The sequence below is a fragment of the Phaenicophaeus curvirostris genome, chromosome 1 (assembly GCF_032191515.1).
Source record: "Phaenicophaeus curvirostris isolate KB17595 chromosome 1, BPBGC_Pcur_1.0, whole genome shotgun sequence".
Classification (NCBI taxonomy): domain Eukaryota; kingdom Metazoa; phylum Chordata; class Aves; order Cuculiformes; family Cuculidae; genus Phaenicophaeus; species Phaenicophaeus curvirostris.
Window position 1 is genome coordinate 79076940 of NC_091392.1, and position 24133 is coordinate 79101072.

Genomic DNA, 24133 nt, shown 5'->3' on the forward strand with positions numbered 1-24133 from the left:
GAGACCCAACGGGAAGTCTGCATCAAGGAAGACTTAAACCCTCAGTGGGAACATTAAAACAAAGCAGACTTAAACAAGTCTATGGTGCCTTAACAGGATGCAAGCACAAGCACGGATGGAGCTGGCTAATGTTATTTTAAGGCCACTCTCAGCTATCTTTGAAATATTTTCATGATCAGGGGAGGTTCCTAAGGACTGGAAGAAAACAAATGTTATGCCTGTCCTCAAGAAGGGCAGGAAAGAGTATCTGGGGAACTACAGGCCCATCAGCCTCATCTCATTCCTCAGGAAGACAATCATAGAATCATAGAATCACCAGGTTGGAAAAGACCCATCAGATCATCGAGTCCAACCATTCCTATCAAACACTAAACCACACCCCTCAGCACCTCATCCACCTGTCCCTTAAACACCTCCAGGGAAGGGGACTCAACCACCTCCCTGGGCAGCCTGTTCCAGTGCCCAATCACCCTTTCTGTGAAAAACTTTTTTCCTAATGTCCAGCCTAAACCTCCCCTGGTGGAGTTTGAGGCCATTCCCTCTTGTCCTGTCCCCTGTCACTTAGGAGAAGAGGCCAGCGCCCTCCTCTCTACAACTTCCTTTTAGGTAGTTACAGAGAGCAATGAGGTCTCCCCTCAGCCTCCTCTTCTCCAGGCTAAACAACCCCAGCTCTCTCAGCCATTCCTCATAAGGCCTGTTCACCAGCCCCTTCACCAGCTTCATTGCTCTTCTCTGGACTCACTCCAGAGCCTCAATATCCTTCTTGTGGGGAGGAGCCCAGAACTGAACACAGGATTTGAGGTGCAGTCCCACCAGTGCCAAGTACAGAGGGAGAATAACCTCCCTGGACCTGCTGGTCACGCCATTTCTGATACAAGCGAAGATGCCATTGGCCTTCTTGGCCACCTGGGCACACTGCTGGCTCATGTTCAGTCGGCTGTCAACCAACTGATCCCAGAAACCATTTCCAGACACATGAAATACAAGAAGGCATAGTAAGCATGGATTTACAAATGAAAATTATGCTTCACCAACCTAATAACCTCCTACTGTAAGAGTGGAGAATGTTGTTCACTCCTGCTTTAGCAAGAGTTTGGACACTGTTTCCCAGACCATCCTTACAAACAAGCTCATGACATGTGGGTTAGATAGTGGACAGTGAGGTGAACTTCAAACTGGCTGAATACCTGCGCCCAGCATATTATGTAAAAAAGAACCCTCCATCTTCTTTGTAGCCACCCTTTAAATACTGGAGCTTGGTGATAAGGTCACCCCTGAGCCTTTTCCCCCTCAAGGTTGAATAAATCCAGTTCTCTCAGCCTTTCCTCAGTATCTTGATCATCTTTGCAGCCCTTCTCTGGACCCTCTGCAGCCTGCCCACATTTTTTTTGTATAGTAGAGACCAAAACTGAACACAGTATTCGAGGTGTGGCCAGACAAGTGCTGAATAAATGCCATTGTTCATACAAGTCAGCATCCTGTTGACTTTGTGACAGAAGCACACTGTTCACTCATATTGAGCTTCTTGTCCACCAGGGCCTCCATATTCCTTTTCACAGATCTGTTCCCCAGCCAGGTAGATCCCAGAGTGTGCTGCAATCCTGAATTATGTTTTCCCAGGTGAAAGACCTTACATTTGTCTTTGTTCAATTTCAGAAGGGTCTTGTTAGCCCACTCTTCCAGTCTATCCAGGTCTTCCGGCAGGGTGGCTCTCCCTTCTGAAGACTTTCCCATACAGTTTTGTATCACCAGATCCCACAATCCAGATCACTTACGGTCCTGTGTTTGCAACAACCTGGACTTTTGTGCCCAAGGCCTGGGGCCCAACAGTGCTGGTAAAGACAAGTGTTAAGAAAGCATTAAGAACCTCTGCCTTTTCAGCATTGTTGGTGAGTAATTCATCTCTCCTGTTTAGTTGCAGGTCAGTATTTTCCTTTTGTTTCAGCTTGTTGTTTACATATCTATTGGTCCTAGTAAGAACGCCTGAGGGGCACCACTTTTTACTAGTTTCCATTTGACACTGAGCTGTTGACTGTATGTAACTCTTTGGATATAGGTCAAGACTGAATCAACTGTAAGACTCCAGTTTCCATTAAGAAATACAAGATTTTTTGCAAATATGAGAGATTTGTGAAGATTATGTGAAATAGTTAATAAATTCCCATTTAAAATCTCAGGTAGATTTTAATAAAACTGCCTATTTTATTTCAAGCGTACATACATGGCAAAACAAATACATCATTAAACTTGTTCAACACAGCCAGTATGCAAGCACAGAAGCAGCTATGTTTAATCCACTGCAATAGTTCAGAAACAGAAATAGGAAAGACAGCAAAGCAGTATGGTACTGTTTACACAATTCAGATATGTCATCATCATTAAATCTCCAGAGCCAGGTCAAGAAGAGAAAAATTCGTTTCACAACCTGTGATCATCTGTACTCTCAACCCTCCCTCCCTAATGTGACTTGAAGTTAAAGCAAAATTACTTAAAATCTAATTGAAACTGTAGCATATAACAGGCTACAGCTATGTGGGGTTTTTTTTTGCCACAAGCATTCTTATACATTCTTATCTCATTTGAGTAAAGGAAAACAATAACTTTTTCTCTTAAATTCATATAGAGGTGTTGGGAGGAAAAATATCTCAGAAAAGCAAATATTTTCTTCCTTTCAATTACCAAGTTCATAGACTTGTTGTAATAAATACATCAAGGTATACTTATCTTGCAAATGAAGGTAAATCTGTTAAGCCTCCTTCATCAGTTTCTCTGGAATGGAGATAACCTTTGCAGTCAAAATGATACAAAATTAATTTCAAAGGTGAACTGCAGTTTGAAGAGCACGTTCTAATTTATTTTAGTTCAATATAATGGCAACAGACAAATTCTTAGATGTTATCTTCCATCACTATCATTAGTTTTTTCTCTGAAGAGCTACCCCCAGCTCCCACCCTAAGAAAAATGTTGTATCTTCCAATACAGGATGTAAAATTTATTCATATGGCCAACTAGCATTTCTAAACATGATCATTTCACCCTGTCACTTCAACTGCAAGTTCTGCCCAGAGCTTGCTTTGCTAGACAGTTAACTGCAAGACTGCTTCTTGAAATTACTTTAGGAAATAAATGTTAGTATAAGGTCATGATTGCTTATGTACATTAAAAGCACAATACAGGGGTCTTCCAAACAGGAGGCTTTCTCTCTGTGATCATGTGCGTGTAAATTTGCGTTGCAAATAAGCAATTCCTACTGTCAGCATGAAGAGGCCTATTAATCAAGGAAGACAGGCATTTCAGATTTCTCTCATGTGCACTCAGGTTTCAGTCACTGAGACTCCTCACGATACAGACAGCATATTGGAGATCTAGCACTGGCCAGAAATGGACAGCCTTCCTTTATCAACAAGAAAACAGAAGTTTGGGAAGTTAAAGATCCCAGTTTGTTTTCCTCTCAAAGGCTGGTTAGTACCCATATTAAAGGCAAAATTATACCTCCCAGTTGTCAACACTGGAAAAGAAAAGAAGAGGTGAAGGCAGACAGAAGGCCTGAGTTAATCCATTAGGTAAGCAACAGGAACAAGTGGGTAATAGAAAAGTGAATAAAAACAGAGAAGGAGGAGGGGATAAAAATCCAACGATGCAGGGAACTGAGAAAGAAGATATGCCTTAGGAAACACGCAAACTAAAAGTCAGTCCTAACTCAGTCATCTGGATCCTATGAGCACCAGAGATTCTGTGCCCAGACTAGCACCATGTGGCATCACCAGTACAGGACAAGGTCTCTTAGGAGAAGTACTAGCCCTTGGAAAAGATCACACTGGGAGTAGTGAGAAGGGGTGATATCTATGATTAACTTATAAGAACTTTTCACTCCTTAATCCCTACTAGTACCTTCTATTCACTTAACTGCTGTCATCCCTTCTTCTTGGAATACCACTGAAATTTCAGCCCTCAAAATTACAGTTCTCCAAAGCACTTTACCCTTTTTAACAGTCAACATCCTTATTTACTTCTGGAACATCTTCTGTCATCATTGTAAAACTGAATTTTGACATCAAGTCAAAGGTAGTTACCTTATTTCTTATTCCTGGAATCACAAAAGTGTAATGCCAACTCTCCTCCAAGAAAGATTCTTGTCATTATAGGCAGTTTAGCATGTAAGCAGTAGAGCTAGTATTTACTTATTCAGCCATTTATTTCATTAATTTTGACACTACTATGACATTGATTCCAAAATCAAAGACTTTAAGATACATTATGAATTATTATGAAGCTTAATTCAATCCGAAAGCAAGAAACCACATTAACGTGGTGGAGGGGCAACAGTTAGGGAACATCATTTTAGATGGAAAAAATCTTAGAGGAAAAAATAAAAAGGACATACAAAATCAGGCAAAATAAGGCAAAATAAGGCATCACCACATTAAGCCACTCTATTTAACATTCCTTTTTCAATACCTTATGAATACAAGCAAATTTTTACATGTATTAGGTATAATTTTTAAGATTCATATTATGTTCAGTCCTAAATCTTAAGTACATAAAAATCACTGCTTGTACAATTCTACTCAAAGGCAAAATTGTAGGAAGAATGTAGCATTAACATGAAGTCTTCATTCTGATATTCTTCATGAAGTATTTTAAAGCTTTGAAGCATAATCTCCAAAAACAGGGAGACAGAGACAACCAAGTATGCACTCTGTTTTATGTGAGTGTGATATAGAGGCCCGATATATAAAAGTCCCAAAATTAACAGGCAATATTAGTCAGAATTTTACAAAACCCTCATCCCTCAGTATTAGGAGGGAAGAAAGTAGTCCAAACTCTCAAGCTTATCTTTTCCTTTCTTTACTTAATTGTGCTTTAAGTCTTTTCCTCATAATTTGAAGCTTTATAATTTAGATGTGACATTTGCACAGGTACTCAAAAAAATTCAACAGTTACAGAAGTAAATAAACAAACTAACAAATAAATACTAGCAATGAGTGTCCTTGGGTTACCGTGTCATTTAATCCCAGTTAGGTGTTTCTGCATGACCTAGTCAAATTTCTTTGGATCACTACGCACTTATCTGTCAATGTTTTTTTCAGGATAAGCTTCCTCTCTCACCTTTGCAAAATATCATTTAAACAGAGAGTCTATGTGACCTGCTTTTTTACACACAAAACCCTAATTTAAAATGAAATGATAGTACTAAGCCAATCCATTTTTAATCATGACTTTTTGCAACAACAGGAAAATTGCTAAACAAAGTAAGTACATTGAAGTCACTTTTTCAATACATATTTTAAAACCTTTCCCTAAAAGAAGGTGGAACAGAAACAAAGGATTCCAAAAGAAAACATTCTTGGTGCTTTCAAAACAACTATAGATTTATTAAGTCAGAAGAACAGATGTCAGCTGCCAAAAGAAATGAGCCTATTTCAAAAAGAAGGATCACACCACATCAGCTATATTGTTCTTTAAAAAAAAAACAAAACAGCCTGCTTAAGTTCCAGAAAGCATTGATGATGGGAAAAAGTGTGTACAACTGCAACTACAATTTTCCAGAAGCAGTGCAGTATTACTTCAAATGTGACTCTGTGGTAAATCAAAGAAATAGCAGGGGAAAAGCATGATCCAGTTCTTAGTGAATCATCAAACAGTTGTCTGTAGATAGACCAAACATCCGAAGACTTATCAGCTCAAAAATCTATCCAAAGAATTAAGTTCCAACCCAGAGCAGCAGAACCCAGGCACTAATTTCCCTTTTCAAATTAAATGTTCCCTCTCTGTTTTGCAGATACGAGAATATCCCCTACTAAACAGGAGTATTCATTTCACTATCAATTGCCTTTCACTATATTACAAACTGGGATTTAAAAAAAGGAAAAAAAAAAACCTGACACATAACTATATAAAAATCAGACATACTATTTGCATATTTCCTTCCTGTCTAAATAAGCAAGGAATTATAAGGCTAACGTTGCATTTATACAACTTTATAGTTGCAACACTGCACACAAGTCAAGAAAACTAAAATTACTCCTCCCATAGCAATTTAAATGCAGCTACATTTTGTATGCAAAGAAATTAGAATTACATTATGTTATTCTGCCTCTTATATACTACAAACAGCAAAGTGAGAATGCAGGAATTGCATTAAATTGCATTAAATATCCAGATCTCTACAATACTAGCTGATAGTGATTTGTTTATGTTGCTGTCCCTTTACATAGAAACAACATTAAGAATGTGAAAATACTATACATTCTGTTCAATCTTGATTTTTAAAGCTAATTTTATTATTACTTACAGTAATAGTAAAAAACAAGAGGAAGACAAGAGAAAGTACAAGAGGTTTTTTCTGCAAATTAAGTTAAACATTATGACCCTTTCATTCAATCTTGAAAACTGACCTGACTCAAAGAGTTATAATACAGACAGACTGATACCTGCAAATCTCAGTAACATTTCCACTACTTAAATATTTCTGAAGAGCATCATGAATGTATTAAAAAATAAAACTTACTAATTACATTGCCAAGAGTTTATGATCACTAATTTTAGCCGGTCCACAAATCAGAAGCTTTTAAAGCAAAATCTATTTTTATAACATAGCGAAGCAAACATTTCTTTCGTTGAGTAGGATGTTACACACATATACAAGAAATAAAATTTGATGATTATACTACCATCAGTTCTAGGAAGTGGTGTAACCAAGAATTCAATACAAATTATTACAGCAACCCCAAAGTACAAACACGAAAAAATGCATGTGCTACTTACTTAAAAATCATCCAGTGTACCAAAAAAATTGAAGTGAAGTTGAATTACCAAGAAGAAACTTTTGAAATGTTGTAAATCTATAATGTTTAGTTTGCCCTGCTACATCACTGGAAGAAGACTGAACAATGTCGATTTTTGCAATGGAAACAATTTTAATTCCATTGTCTAGTGTCTAATTACACAGGTTTTTTTATTATGAAATGCGAAGTATTCCATATTCACATCAGCTAACACTTTACAAATAATTAGCCACAACTACCCTACAGCATGCTAAATCACACTGTTAAACACACATCTACTGTGCAAAGTGTTCTTTTCATCTGTTCCATGAAACAGATCATAATAAGGATAAGTGATTTCAGTCATAATAATGCACTTGTGCAAGTGGGCTATTAAGCCTATGTTGCCACTAGTTTCAAACATGGGACTCTGATCTAAAGACCTTATAAATCCTTTAAATTCAAAAGGCTTTGGATCAGGCATATAGATTCTTGACAGAATATTTGTTGGACATAAATATACTCCATGCAACCCCTCCTCACCGCCCCTAAAAAGAAAAATATGATACTACTAGACCAAAATTACCTGGAGAGCCTTGTAATGATCTTGATGTGAAATTACTTTTTCTTTTTTTTCCTTCAAGAAATCCATTTCTAGAATACTATATTTTTCCAGTAAATATTCTAGTTCCTATAGTTTACAAAATAAAATAAAATACATGAAGTTACATACTTTTGAAAATTGCGAAAATACAGATTCAGTTATCATTCCAACTAATTCAATTTCTGAAAACTGAAAATTTGCTATTATAATATACACAGATAAAGGGTTGTGCAAGAAAACTTTGATTGCCTATTTGCAAGGAGTATAAGGTATTTAAAATCAAAGACATGTACTGGAAGACACATCCTTTGAGGAGCAGCTAAGGTCACCAGGCTTGTCTAGTTTGGAGAAAAGGTGATTGAGGGGTATCCACATTGCTCTCTGCAGCTTCCTGAGGAGGTGGAGTGAAGGAAGAACTGATCTTTTCTCCCTGGGATCCAGCAACAGGACTTGTGGGAAATGGTTCAAAGCTGCACCAGGGGAGGTTCAAATTTGACATGAGGAAGCATATCTTTACAAAGAGGGTGGTTAAACACTGCAACGGGCTTCCTAGAGAGAGATGGTTGATGCCCTAAGCCTGTTCATGTTTAAGAGGCCTTTGGATAATGCCCTCGACATGTTATAACTTTTGGTAAGCCCTGAAGTGCTCAGGCAGTTGGACCAATTTAATGTTGTAGGTCCCTTCCAACTGGAACTACGCCATCCTACTTATTTCCATATCTTTAATAGCTTGTTATGCGGCTCTTCAAATGCAGAAAGATAGATTAAAAGTATCTTGGCAAATGGTTTCACTAAAAAGTCAGAAATCTCATTACATACAGCCCTAACGATCTCTTATCTACATCTCCAAAATGAATAAAACTTTAAAATACTCCTATCTTGCATGGAGCCCATCTAGATGCCTGCCCAACATGAACCAATAGAGAGGAAGGAGAACGATGGTACTGACAATAAACTTCAAAATTATTCGAAGAGCTGGAAACTTCTTTTTCCTTAATGCAGCTGTTGCTCCTACCAAACTCATTCCTACTATACATAAGCTGCTGGCACCTTTTAAGACACTCAAGAACTACTATTTCTGCAGCCATGCAGGAAGCCAGCATAGAAACAAATGACCTGCCAGATCACTGAACAGTTATTCAAACAAAGGCATAAGTGAGAAGGTCATAAGGAGGACAGCAAGAGCAGGTCTGCTTAGTTCAATCCTGCTTTTGGATGAAATAATAAAAACAGTTTTTGAGATTAAAAGCCTTTGACTCAAGGAACTGATTGCGTAACACTTCCTCAATTCAGAGCCTAGCTCTCAATGTAACTCCTCTTAGAGTCTGTATTCATGCTTCCCTTCCAGCTCTCCTCCATACACTTAATTCCTAGTAAAATAAACCCATTCCAGACCACATCTCTGAATCTAGTTACTCAGCCCTATCCTCATTTTCATTTCTAACACGACATTTCCTCCTTCCCTGGTACAGCTTGATAGCAAGGAACAATATTAAGAATAGTTCATATTAAAATTACTCCTACTCTCCCATGCCTCAGTGACCTTTTGCTAAAGTCAGGCACATAACTAAAGGCACAGCCCTGCTTGATACTCTATCACATTCATGTCTATCATATTTAGGTCAGAAGGAATATGAAAACAGTTAACAGAGCTCCCAGGAAAAAAAAAAAAAAACAACAAAACAAGCATTAAATTCATAAAGATAGCCAAAGACACTTTCCTCTTCAGTGACCATACCATACATTCACTCCAAAAACACTGGGGGACCACTATATCTTCTAATGATATGGCTTCTTGTTATGAAAAAAAATCTGGTTTTTTTTTATTTCCCTCCTCCTTTTAGACTAGGAATTTTTTTTTTCCTGAAGCTTCAGAAAAAACAAGCAGCCAAAAATAGGCACAGTTAAAAAAAAACACAGTATATTAGCTAAATCTGGGTGATGTCTCTGGAATTTGGCTAATTTCTAAAAAAAAATTTATTGCAAATCTCTGCCAGCTCCAGCTATATTTAAATCCTATATAAATGTCAAACATTTTCATTAAAAAAACCCTATTCGTACCTTTTTACTTTTTAATTTTTCTTCTTCAGCAGTGCAAAGCTTGATTTCCAGGTTTGCAACAGCTTGTTGAATGTAGCTCTTTGGTTCATTTGTTCTCTGTGTCTCAGCATCAGCCAAAGCAACGGGTGATGTAACTGAAGTCTTGTCTTCAGTTACATTCAAAGAAGCAACTGGAATATCTGCTTGAATCTAATTCATAAAAGAAACAAAATGGTAAAGGATATGGTAAAGGGCATTTAACACTCCAGTCAAGTCAAATTTCATTTCCAGATGACATTGCAGAACTTAAGAACTATAAATACTAAGGTTGCTTTTTTGAAACCACACTTCTCTGAAATTGGCCAGGCATGCTCTCATAGGTAGGATCTGCCAGCCAAGATGAAAGCTCCAACAATGGAGCAGTAGCTAGTAATTCCAGAAGGATTCATATCAATCCTTTTAAAGAATTGTTTTTTAAGAATATTTTACATGAAGGCTTTAGGAAGGAAGGTGGCACAGATACCTCACTTTCCAATGAAGTCAAAATACTCAAAACAGGTCAAAAGAGACAGAAGTGAAACTGAATCATCTGTCTCAAAGCATAAGGCTTACAGGGAAATAAACTCTCCTTGGATTAGTCACTCCATGTTTTCACCCAATGCAGACAGCAAGCAGTAGCCATGGAAAAGGAATAAAAATTTTTGTGTAAAAATAAATATCTCATCTTAAGGCCAGACCAACAGAATAAGAGAAATTGGGACATGTTTACAACATGTAGTTAATGCTATTTCAGCGAACTGCAGAACTACAAAAACTAAAATGGAGGTTTCTAGAATACACAACCCAAACCAGATGAAACATTGATAATAAGCCCATGTTTTCAGGAAAACAAAACAAAAAAAAAAACACCCAAGCTGAGGCATTTTATGATATAATTAACAAAAGCCAAAGCTTTTTTTTTCCTTTTTAAAAAATAAATAAATAAATTAAAAAAGGCAAAATCTTGTTTATATTACAGCAAAGTAACTCAGAGTAAAAAGCTGGTAAATTAATTTCAGCTACAACATTTTCAGCAACAATTTGAAAGACAAAAGCACTTGAGATTTGGGTATGGGTGGTGAAAGGAACATCTTAAAGTATTTAATGAGAGGTTTGACTGATCTGATTTAATCCATTCCCTTAACACCTTTTATTCACTCAAGTAATAGACTGACTTTTCAATAGATAAAGTAGCTCTCAGAGAATTCAAAGAAAGAAAGAAAGAAACAAAAACAGCTGAGATCTTGACTGTACATGGATATCTGAGATCCCACAGACAAAACAGTGAGCAAGAAAAGGACAGTTTTTACTCTGAATTCCTTATGTGTAAGAATCTATGAGGAGCTAGATGAGCTAATTCTACTTCCGAATATTACTCAGGATTATAGTCTGGCATTGCCAAAAACTGATGTTGGAACCTGAAAAGCTGAAGGCTTTTTGACGTGAAACCTCAAGAGACTCTGGAGACACAAATATAGAAGAATGCAGTTCTAACATTCTCCTTTAACAGGTGTGAGAATATGTTACTGTAGTTTTGTGTCCACCATTTTCCTTCAGCTTTATACAAAAGAGCAAAGCCTGATCTCCATTTCAAAATAATATTGAAGGACCTCCTCTCAATTCCTTTTCTCTCTTTAGTAACACTTGGTAGTGCTGTATTCTTTGAACTGTATTACTTTCTGCATTAAAAAGAGTTTATGGAACCATGGTTCTGTCAGAAACTGACCAGGTTAAGATGAGAAAGATTGCAACATGGGCTATAACTAGAATTTGCACACATAATTATTCAGAAGTAATGAACTGTATTTGTTGTTTTTTGTAAGATTACCTAACAAAAAGATTCCTTAGTTTTAAAAAATACACCTAAGCCTTAATTTTCTGGAAGGTCCAAAGTGCTATTTACAAGAGAACACACAAGCTGAAATTGCTGGCCTAGCTCAAATAAGAAAGGGTACAGGTTATTCACATTTCACTGTTAGCCAAGATCAAAAAGGGCAGGGTCTGTTGTGGCTGAAGAAAAGCATATTTTGATCATTCTGCCGGTAACAGAAATTTACTTAACATTGTCAGAGAAGCAGATGAAGGTCTTTTAATACAGAAAATTATCTTGGCTGGCATCAGTCAAAAAAAGAAAGCAAATGCACTCCACTCTAAAGAAAAACAAAAACAAAAAATACCACGCACAACACAATTTTTTGGATTTCTAAGAAAATTTCTTAGGCATTAGTTTAGCCACTACTTGCATTTGGGCACGTCTCTTCTTCACCTTTTATAGACTTTCTCAACAACATTAGGCTGGGAACAAATACAAAACAGTAACGAATTCATTACTAAGACCGAACTATTAGAGCTCTACTAGCCATAGTATTTCTGGAAGTGTGAACAGGTAGATGCTGCTGAAAGGAAAACCAGCAAAAGTCAGTCTAATCAAAACAATTATTTTGTACAAGTTGCTTAAATAGCTCTAAATTTGAGCGTTTAAATGGTCAGTTTACGGATATATGACTTAATTCTGAAATTTAGCTTTCACCATGAGTAGCCCTGGGACTTCATGAGACTACCTGAAGATGAATAAACCAAGTAAGTGCTGGAAATGGATGTAAGAGTTGCCAACTAGCCCACAATTTGATTGGTTCAGAGAAAGACAAGGGCACTTCCTAATCCAAGTACTATAGTATAGTACTATACTATACATGCTGGAACAAGGAACTTGACTGTCAAAAAGCTTGATCAAATAGGTTTTACAGCAATCAAAGACAATAAAGATTCACTTGGGAGGATACATCTATTTAATTTGTGTCCACACCAATATTGCATTCTTGCGCTAATCTCCAGGTAGAAATTCTTTGCCCTCCCTTGCATACCCAATCGTTTAGTTAAAAACTAACACCCCACACACACAAAAGAAGCTAAGGTTAGCTTTCAGGAGGACTTCAGCCATAACAAGACATCAGGATCACACAACTAGGACTGCATTGAAAAATATAAAATTAAAATCAACTTTAAAAGTATTGGGGGGATGAAGTAAAACATAAGAAAATAAAACTACATTTAATTTCATTAAAATCAGATAACTATTTAATTCTTAACTATTCCTTAAACCACTTGAGAAAACATACATATGTGACACATATGAACAGCCATAACCTTCACAGCTTTAACAGTAATACATTTATTCAGTTAGCCTTCCTGCTGCTGTTTCCTACTTTTATGCCTAGCACCATCAGCATGCCTTTAACACTTAATAATTCTTTAGCACACTTCTCTCTCTTGCAGTCCATGGTAAAGTAGTATGGTGTCACTCAGCGATTGAATTTAAACACAATTTAAAAATTATTTTACTTCAAAGTTTGTATCACACAAATCCAAAGGTCACCTTTTGATTTTAAAAGGCAATTCAATCTAAGCTTGCACAGAAAAGATACAATGCTATGACGTTTACTACATCATGTTGCCATACTGAAACAGAAAAATTGTGGGTTTACCTGTTCTTCAAGAACAGCTGGGTTAGTAACACAGTTGTCTGTTGGAATAGCTGTTGCCACATTATCACTTGATAAAGTGAATGAGTCAGAAGGAACCAGGCAAGGAGTGAGCCCAGAGTGCTCCAGAAAAATGTCAGGAGGTACATGGACTTCAGACACTAATTAAAGAAATAAAAACAGAAAACACATACACAGTATGATGAAGTATTCAAATAGACATTAAATTATCAAATTTTTTTAATCCTTGATTCCAGGCACTCCATGTCCCATCTCCTTTATCTTCCAGTTCTGGGATTCAAGCTAATGTAGAGGAATAAGCAAATCTCATCTGAAAAAAAAAGAAAATAGACCACAAGATAGAAAAATGTCAGCATGCTAACCACAGCAATAGTAGACTCGGACATTAGGCAGGAAAAGAACAGCTGAGTGGGAAAAATGGAAGCTTGGATAAAAAGCCTAAAGGACAGTACTTTAGTAAACAGAACAGGAATCAGGCTAGGTAATTCAGTTTCCTTTACATATATAAGACATCTGTGAAACCGACCAAATTATTCTATTAATCTCTTCCTTATCTCTCCAAATGTCTGCTTACAAAGGCAGCTACCTATAACAATTATCTACTGTTAGTTCAAATGACAATGAGACAACAGAGAAGACCTTTGTGCTTCTAAAATAAACAGTAAAGTTTCAATTTTATGCTATCACTTAATACCCTGAATTTCACTTTGAAATCAACTTCCAGCAGATGGAAAACCAACTAAAATAAAATACACAGCAATTCTGACTGTGCAGACAAGCTGTTTCTCTGAATAAAACTGTCAACTCATAAGGAAAAACTTAGCATGACACTGATCCTTGTGGTGTTAGCATTCCTTTTTTTGGTGTTGTTCACTATAGTATAGGCATAGCTCCCACATAAATAATTGATCACAAAAGCAGAAAAAAGAAAAGGTCTGAATACAGATGAGGAATGGAGAGTAACAGAGATTAAAGCTTAAGGTATTCACATATTTTAGGGTATCGAATACTAGATGTAAGACTTCATATTTCATATAATACAGTTTTATGTGGAACCTTCTATAATCAAATTGAGCTTTCAGTTATAGTAATGATGCTTATGATTTTGAGGGAGAAGAAAAAATAGAAAGAAAAAGAACACCTCTTAAGTTGTCAAAATAAAGCCTAGGAAATGAGAAGCAACAACTGGTGACCACCTCTGAACATTGTGGTTTAAAATCATTCAACTAAATACATGACCCTGCAGAAGACGAGAAAGGTGGCAACTCTCCAAGGCATCATTCGAATATCTTTTTCACAAAAATTTCTTTTCACTTTCAGCAATGTTAAAGATTCATAAATTAGACATTCCTAGAATTACACATACTATGTCCGTAATTCAAGCTCTCTTAATTCATTCCTCTTGTGTATATACTGGTGAAATTACATTGCCATTTTAGTTCAGCTCAAAATTTGCCTATGAAGATGACCCCTCAAATCGCTCCTGCTCACCATGCCTTAGTTATCATAATGAAACAGTTCTGCAATGACTTATATTTGTATTTTATTTCAACCTTCTTGAGCCTTATAACTTTTAATATACCTGTAATTCAGTAGGTGTTGCTTTTCTACTCCAGTCAGGTAGTTTTATTAGATGCAAGTTTTTGTTTCAGGGGTTCTAAAATTGTTCCATTTTGAAAACTAAGGCACGGTAAGCAGGAGCGATTTTATTAAAATTAAATCTAATAATTTCTGACCCTTTGACTGCCCAATATTAAGAATATTTGATCACAGGTTTGTATTTAAAAAGTGACAAAACCATGCACGATGCTGAATAAGCTAGCTTAGGGAAAAATAAGTTGAAGGTGACTGTATTTACAGACATCAACCAATTTACTTTTGCCAATTCACAGCAAATTACTGCACAATAGGATATGTCAAATGCATTCTAAAATACAAAAGTAACAACCACCAAAAAAAATTAACCTATGATTATCAGTGGAAAACAATTTAATTTATGAAAGAAGAACAGAATCTGTAAAAAAAAAAATTTGTTCCTGTCAAACAAAAAGCAAAAAAATTTAGTTTAAAATAGACAACTATTTCCTGTACCTACACGGCATTCAGCTCAATGTAAATAGCTAATTAGAAAGGGTTAAATTGCTTAAAGAATGAGTGGAGGGATACAGTAACAGACATAAACTTACACCTCATATACTCATAACAAGTGTTGTAAAAGTCTTGGAGGACATGCACAGCATTCTTCAAAGCTGTAGGGGTTTTAGTAGTTCCATTAGTAATTTTCCCTTTTCAAAACCAAACCCTTAAATCACTGTATCTGTAGATCACCAGCTTGCCAGAATGAAGTTTATTTCCACATTTGTTGTGGAATACAGACTTCAAACCAAGCAAAATGTAAGCCAATGTAAATTTCAAGAGTGTAATTGGAATTAAGATCAACAGGTAAACATCCACATAATGCTGAAGTTGCAATTTCTCTGCAATTTCTGTTGACTTCAATAAGCATGAAAATCCTCCTATCAACAGGAATCACTTAACTGCTGCTCTACAAATACCAATTTACAGCAGTACATCAACACAAGGAGAGGAAGAACAAACACTCTAATGTGCTTTCAGGATGATTTTTTAGTTTCGAGCAGAAAGCTCTTCCCCATATTTTATTCTTCCAAAGCCAAAATATTCTAGAAAATAAGCAATTACATATACTATTTCAACACCTTAAACCTAAGGCCATCTGGAAGTACTAATTTTATTTCCTAACTTCTTATTTAAGTAAAACTGTACATACAGCTACCAAAAGTTTACAACACTGCAAACATTTAGGTGAACCTCAGAAAAACATCTTTTAGTATTCAACGACTACACAACATAAAAAAGCTGAGAACTCATTCTGAACAATTGTGTTGTGAGGTATTTTTGCTTGTGGGATTTTTTTTTTTTAATTTTTGTTTTGTTGGGTTTTTTTAAAAAAACGAATTTGTTTCCCAGAAAATTGCTAAAAATATTCACTTAATATGACTGCCTTTTAAACCTGTTTGGCAACTACAAGGGAAGTGAAAGAGGAGGTGGTATGTAATCTAACAAACATGCAGCAAGACAATCTTTTAACCATCTGAAAGGTCGTATGCCTCATTTTCAAAGCAGCATATCCCAGGTAATGGAAGTGTTAGTGAATGAAAATGAAGACAATTCTGGAATTAAATTATCAACAAAGACCTTTGAACCCTGGTCAATCACAGCAAGGAATGAAACCAGTTCACCCCAATTTCCTTAGGGATATATTCGCTTCCTACTGCTGCTTCCCACCCCACCAACCCCCCTCCCAAGTCAAGATGTTCATATTCTGCAGATGATCAAAATTTATCATGAAAAGAAACAACTAAAACCAACCACTTTAAGACAACAATTGTAAACAACACCTTTCAAACCATGCAAACCATGGTCCATTCATGTCTGCACACCAGTACAGATCACCCCATATTACGTTCTATAGACTTCAAAACATCTGCTCTTTCAACACTGCAGAAATACTGAATTTTGTTGAAACTCAAAATATAGGCTTAGCTTACATACAATCTGCATTGTTAATGAAAGAATTTTAGAATAAGGACAAAAATCTTCTCAGTAATTTGAAGGATGTTCTCTTATTCAAGCAGGTCCTAAGAACTCTCATTATCAGACCAAAAATAAAACTCAGCCAAATTAATCCAAAAGGTAAATCAAGAACTTAAAAATCATATATGCTACCTCCAGATCTTCTTACAGAAACTAAGCATACTGACACAATACAAAACACAGAAATCATTCCTAAAAAAAACTAGCTATTTTTCTAATGTATGTGGTCAAAGAACACAAGAAAATTAAAGCGTTACCCTTTGAGCAGCCAAACCAATGACACTTGGTAATGTAACATGGCTCCACAATGATATATAAACTTACATGTCTAAGTGAGCATTACAGTCAGCAGAGACAATACAACTAATCGACTAACGGACAAAAAAGAAGCTACTCAAGCTTACTCTAGAAGCCGAACTGAGTTTTTTGGGATCTGAACACATCTCCAGCTCATGGACCGAACTGATTAAATTTCCATTAAATAAATGTAGGTTGTCTTGGTCATGTAAAACAGTGAAAGTATAATGTTTCTGCTTTAGATCTGGCTTCCATATAGTTGCCTACTTGTCCCCTAGTTCTTTTAGTTCTGTTACCTCCCATGGTCCTAGATGGTATCTGTACGTTATAGCTCTTCTAAATCTCCAAATGTGTTTCAACACCAGACAGCTTCTATAGCATCTACAGTGACTGGATGCAAAACCTTCCTTGTCTCTGGTGAAGCACCAGATCAAGCTCTATCACTACTCAGTTTCTGATTAAAAGAAAGACGTTTAGTTAACTAAGACTATGAACGATTTCATTAAAACTAAGCAACTTATTCAAAATCTATAATTGGAGAATAGGAACTGAAAGCAATAGCATAAAGCTCATTCTTTCACAAAAGGAAGCTAAAAAAAGATCCCCACCTCATCCACAGTTAACACTACCGTGAACTTGGCAAGCAACTGCACAGCTTGGATCAGAAAAGCCCACTCAGACTGCATTTCCAACCCGTTCCCAGATTGGAATTCTGTCTTCATTTCACTGAAAAAGCATCTCATTTTTAAGAACTTTTGTAAGAACTTCTGTTTCAATTAGAACAGATAGAATCATGATGCTCCTTCATAGCCAGAACAGTCCTCCTTTGGTGAGTAACTGCTTGTTTTTCCATCCACTCCATTACATGAGCTCTTTCTGATGTTCAGAGAAGAATTCCTATGAAAAATAAACACTGACACAGCATATAGAGATCCAGATCCTGTTCTTACTACTCACTATCAGTAACAGACATATTATAACCTTAGAAAAGCAGAGCCACCAGAATCTGTTGGCATGCAAGCACAGTGCTAAATTTCAAGATCCTCCTTACAGGTAATAAAATACACAACCTGGAACCTAAAGAAATGAAAGAATATTTAGTTTCTACATCTCTTCTTCAGGAACAAAAAAACCCCAAACCTTAAAACAAATAAATAAAGTAGGCACTTCAATATTCCAATACACACTTACTGAATTACGAACTGATACTGCTCTTAAAATGTAACTTTTAAGTTGCATAACAATGTGCTTCCACTATTAAGCATCTAAAGAAGAAATAAAGCAAAACTATCTTACTAACAATTATTTCTTTCATTGATGTATCTTACTTTTCTGTTGCTAGGACCATTCTAGAGTCTTAAATATTTGAGAGTGACTTTCTTAAGTAAAAAGATGTATCAAGTTACTTCGACTAACATCTCTGAAGTCAGTAACACCACATTCACAGTTAGATTTGGCCACTGTATTAAAAACCAGCACCGTTTAAATATTAATATTAATGTTCAATAAACAAAATTATTTGAGAACAACATAACCATTACAATTTTTTTTCCCCTCAAAAAGGCTAGTTTATGAAAGACCAAAGACCAAAAGATCCTGAAAAGTGCCTTACAATAACAAACCATGAAAATATCATCGGTTTTCTGGCCAGCCATAATAAATTAATACAGCCAGCCTCTTTGAGTCTCTTCTGGGAACCAGGTGGACTAGCGATAAGGCACTAGAATATTCCATAATTTAAGTTGTTAAAAACTTAAATATTTGTTTTGTGTTCTGAACTACATTCAAGTCTGAGTTTTAAACACAAGACTTAGTACTCCATTACTGCTCTTAGAAAGATCTCATTTTTTCAAAACAGCTTTTTATTTCCAGAGCATTTAGTTGGTGGTTTTTCAAACAGATTTTCCTCTTTTTCAACTTTACAAATACATTTTACTCAACACATTTACTGAATCCAAGCTAAGATGTTTGGGTAGATCCCTCACATATCCACTCTAATATCCTTCAAATATCAGTGGATACCCTCAAATTTCACCAAGGTCCAGAAACTGAGCATCCAGTAGTGATTCTTTTTAGTACTTCCCTATCTTAAGGCTGGAAAGAAAAAAATAAAATCCATCACATATATAATGACATTAAGTAAGAAGGATTACTTGTTTCTACCTCAGCTAAACAGTCAAACAGAACTGACCTAATACAAAGTTAAGTTCTTTAGACTTTGGTTACAGTAGTAGCAAAGACAACTAAGTAACAGAACCGCACAAATGCTCATTATTTTTCTTTAATCACTCACTCATTTCTTCATACCTATAAAGAGCCACCTCACAGAGCCAAGGTGTTCCGATCAGCCCTACTTTCTATTTCCTTGTTTACTTAGCACCCAGTATTTTGGATTCTAATTTCAACTTGCAAGCATGAGAGAAAAAAGAAATAAATTTCTTATCACTTTCACCATTCAAAATCAAACCAGTGTCTTCCTATAGTGTGATACTGCTAGAAGAGGTGCATGCTCTCTGGTAACTGACCTGGTAGAAGGAAGAAAAATGGTACAATATTTTTGTTGTATAAATTCTGATTTTTCTCCTTTTCTGAACCAGCAACCACAATTAATAACCATTTTCCAATTCAAAGTATTGCATAGAAATGACTATCTGCATGATGCAATAAGCATTTTATCATACTGTAGGTGTACTGAAAAAGTGAAATCACGGTTCGAAAAGATAGTAAGTAGCCCAACACAACTTTCAAAGGGCAAAACTGCTCAATGGGGCATTAGAAATAATTTCTAATTTCTTCTTGCACACTGAGAAATACTGCAAGATTTCAGTGTTTTGTTTTATAACCTTTTATATGTTACCAACATCAGAAATGTAGGGAATTGATGAGATGAGTAACATAGGTCCTCCTCCACAAGTTTCCCAAATTTTAGCTGTATATAATGGTATCACACTCCAAATTTATCAAAATCATCTCAATCACACCACAATAATTTTGAACTTCCCACATTTTTCAGCAAACCTTATCAACTGATGAATTTCTAAGGTAAGATAAGAACAATTATACACAAGTAATACTGGGCTGACAATTTAGTTATTTCCCTTACTAGACACATTAACTTACAAGTCAATGTCTAATAAGCATTTTGATCAATCCTATTAAAATCTTGCCTCTTACAATAAGTTAATTTATTCACAGCAGCATTTGCATGAAAAAGTCACATGAAGATTTTACAGTATAAAAATACTCTGAATGCAAAGTTTTTCTTTTAATTTTGAAATACTTAAAATACCTCAGTACAACCTAAGACTTGTGCCACTTACAAATCATTTAAATTCTACACACCTTATTAGATTTAAAATAGAATTCATGAGATAAATTAAATCCAATATAGCTGTGCAGTGCCTAACACATTCAAATAAGCTAGTGAATTTAAGGAGTATTTTTGAATAACAGCCAACATGAAAAGGCAAATAATAAAGTTATTTGAGAAAACAGTTTCCTTGTTATGTTTTATTTCAGTGACAAATAAAACTAATTATTCTGTAACGAATGAAAGCCAGCAGTGCCATAATTAAATACTCACATTTGAAAAACCACGATTTATGGAAAGCTCATATTAAGACAAATTCCTGTCTTATTTTTAAAGCAATAATTAGGTGCCATAATTTATTCAGCACAATAATATAATAACAAGCATAAATCTTTAGTTCCCGACCAAAGAATAAAATGCGAGTTTGGTTTTTTCCCCCCTTCTAATGCTGGTAAAGGGATGTTTCTTTTTGTGAAAGCAGTGAAATCCAAATTCCTGTAACAAAATCAATTGCCACAACTAATACTGTACATTTTTCGACTATCAATGAGCTTCCATTAATTTCTTAAAGTCCAGACAGGCACCAGGCATTTATATAACTCAACAGAAGTAGCTCTACAATGTTTCAGCTTTTCCTTGAGATAAAGGATGTGTAATATGCTTTCTAACTTCAAAAAACTGTTTAAATAAAATCCATTCCACCTATATATCCCTAAAGTAACTTCAAGACATTATTACAGTCAAAGAATTCTGCAACATTTTCCAGTCCTATTCCTAAGTTTGTTTTTCCTTTGCTTTCCCATTATTTGCAACAAACTTTCCATACTGAAAAGCAGGAACATCCTTTGAGTGAAAAAGCTTCAATTCCTCTTCCCATGAAAGGCCAAACAGCCTTTGAACTGGATAAATTGTATTTCTTCATTCCTCAAGGAAGTTTAACTTTGAGGAGTGCATCTTCCCAAAATAATTACTCAGGAACATTCTTATGCTAGGTTTTCACTACTGCCCATTCTTTTATTGCGCATGTATGCCATTCTGGGTACTAAGACTTACAGTGAATACAGCAGGACAGGAATACAGTATTAAGAATTTTTATAGCAAATTTATCAATACCTGTAGGAAACGCTGCCCAGGCAATAGCAGGGGATGTAGTCTGCTTTTCACCATTTCCACACTCGTAGCTCTCTGCTGCCTAGAAAGACAAAATATATATATAATATGTTTTACAGAAAAGCTATGAATTCCTATGAGAAGTTGAAAAGTTACATTTCAAATTTAATTTACCTTTCAAAATCCAAATAACATACCTCAAATCCTCCAAAGTCATCGTCATCCATCTTTCAAAGAGTTCTACAACATAGCAGAAATCTTGATTAAAAGACAAAACCATTAAACTGTTACATCCTCTTTACTCATAAAACAGCAATAAATACTTTGTAAAACAAATGGTATGGTTTCATTTTACAGGACACACTTGGGTGGAACAAGTCACTGCGGTCAAGTCCTAAAAGCCCAGCAGTATGAAGTGATACAATGTTCTACACTGCAAGAAAATGAGTATATTTTATTAGCCAGTCTCATAAAATAAACATGCCGATTTTACAACCACCTTGGAGTCAAAGACAAAATGCCTCATGTATTTTTACTTCAGTTACATGAGAGATGAGTAGAGACCTGCACTTGGATACAACTACTACCAAGCTCATCTTGATAACCTCATCACCTTCTCATTTAGAAACGAGTATTCAGTTTTTCATTCAAGTACCTATCTTGACAGGTTATTTGAAGTCTTCCTAACAAGTTCAACAAAAAGATCAAGGGACCTAATAAGAACTTCTTCACATGGAGGATACAAGGGCTAGAACTGCAAGATCTCTCTTAAGATGCACTTTTTTACCAATACAGATACATGAGGAAAAAAAGGGTATTTTAGTATTTTACATTGAAATTTAGTATCTTCAAGGGAAATTACAAGCACTGCACATCAGTTTGTCGAATACCTTTTGAAAATAAGAATGCATATAAAGCTTTCCAAGATAGGAAAACAGAAAGATGGAACTTTAAAGCTGTATCTATTGGTCTCAACTATAGCAGTCTACCCTGCTACCACAACAAATGGTACTGAAAACAGCAAATAACCTAGTATGCATATATATGTAAGTCCAGGAAGTTGGATTTCTGACCATCGGACTCTAAAATGAAGATTCTTTTTCTTCATCAGTAATGGAGATGATCCACTTTAATGCAATCACAATCTACCATTCTACTTGTAGTGTTGCATTTATGATTTAAAATACAAAAATATTTTCCATTGTTAAGTTGCTTTTCCAAATCAGCACTGTGATTAAATCCAAAAAAGGTTTCCTGCTTTTCTCATCTCTTCTTAGCTGTCTGGCAACATCAGCACAATCTGCAACTTAGAAAAAGACTGTGGTGAATTTCTGGAAAGTTTTCTGCTACCACAGAGGTCCTTCCCTAGGTTTCATGGAGGGACTGATTTAGATTTTACAAACTGATCAGCATTTTTGAGTTGTAGCCCTGAATTCTGTGGCATTTTGATATATTTATAGTTAAACTGCAGTTCCTTTCAAAAAAATGCAGAATAACTTACTCAGCTAATGAAAGTAACTCAAGACACAATGCCGTTCTCTGAATAGCCATGTCTAAGTACTTAAAAAAACAGATATATCATTCTGATATGTGACTGAAGGATAATCTAAAAAACATTCACGTCTTATAGAGTGTCAAAATGTTTGTAGAGTTAATTGACTTCAGTTAAAATAGACTACATGCCCGAGAAATATTGTGAAAATACTCTGAATACAGAATTCAAAGGTTTTGGAGGAAATTTCTAAAGTTTAATATATTAATTTCCAAGTTCTTCTTGATTAACACAGTTTAAATCACCACTGTCACAGTGTAAGCAGACAGATTCGGTTAAATTAAAGAATAGTATTGTCCAATATTTGCATGTGGTATAAGGACTAAATATCTTTTTAGGACTGCTAAGGATTTTGTTGGTTTTCTGTTGGTTGGGGTTTGTGCTGTTTTATTTTTTAAGAGAGAAAGAAGGTAGCTGGGTACTGTTCCCATCAATGCTAGTCAAATACTCATGCATTCCACTAACATTCAGAACATTAATACATAACTCAAAAAAATAACACATTGACACACAAATAATAGCAATGGAAGTTGTATAGACAGAACACCACTGCTGAAGCAGACAGCATTGCACAAACCTGAGAATGTCAATGTATACACACTACCTACTATTGAACATCATCTGAAACAGATTGGTCATCTACATAGATACTTCAAAATGCAGCACTCAAGTAGCAATCAGAGCAATCAGCTGGAGGAAGAGCAGCTTGAGAAAGGCAAATAGGTATTTTACCTATACACTACGTATCACATGAACAGATCCTACAGGCTCTACCCAAAGTAACTTCAAAGGACCAAAGCAGGTTTTCTCCCTGATGAGCAAGACATTATTCTCATCATCTCTGAACTGGCTATGTCTCAACTGGAGAAAGTACATTCCATATTCAGCATTGTCTTTAAAAAGACAAAATAAAACAAATTCAGAGTAGTGCAACAGTAATTAAAGCGATTTTGGAAAGGCATACTATAGAGAGGCTTTAAAAAAACAATAAAACAAAGAGTAAACAAAAATATCTATAAAATATTAAAAATAATGTTCTAAGAAGTGATTTAATTATATTTTATCATCAAATGCAGCACTGACATAAGGCACTGACAGAAGCCTCTATAGGCAAAATGTTAAATACTAGTGAGGATTTCTAGAAGGCAACATAAACCCCTACAAGAAAATTTGTAAGAATCTATGCATACATAAAATAACAATAACTTTTGATAGAGAAGAAGGATGTAGGGCAGAAAAACAGTGGGGAGAACAACATGTTATTGAATGCATCAGTTTTGTAATTACATTTCATTT

The 24133-nt window shown here is 35.6% G+C and overlaps 1 protein-coding gene across 6 annotated transcripts in view; it reads right to left on the bottom strand.

The window, feature by feature from the left end:
• The window catches only part of CCDC91 (coiled-coil domain containing 91), a 150655-nt gene that overhangs the window by 105260 nt on the left and 21262 nt on the right, over positions 1–24133 (bottom strand). For 5 of the 6 annotated variants that reach the window (XM_069864538.1, XM_069864546.1, XM_069864501.1 and 2 more), the window contains exons 2-6: positions 21483–21525; positions 21289–21367; positions 12936–13093; positions 9433–9621; positions 7354–7458 (exon numbers count right to left, since the gene is read on the bottom strand). In XM_069864538.1, the coding sequence (XP_069720639.1) occupies positions 7354–7458; positions 9433–9621; positions 12936–13093; positions 21289–21367; positions 21483–21512 (561 nt within the window). In that variant the 5' untranslated portion in view covers positions 21513–21525. The remainder of the gene's footprint in view (positions 1–7353; positions 7459–9432; positions 9622–12935; positions 13094–21288; positions 21368–21482; positions 21526–24133) is intronic. The other variant, XM_069864529.1, reaches the window with a different exon arrangement.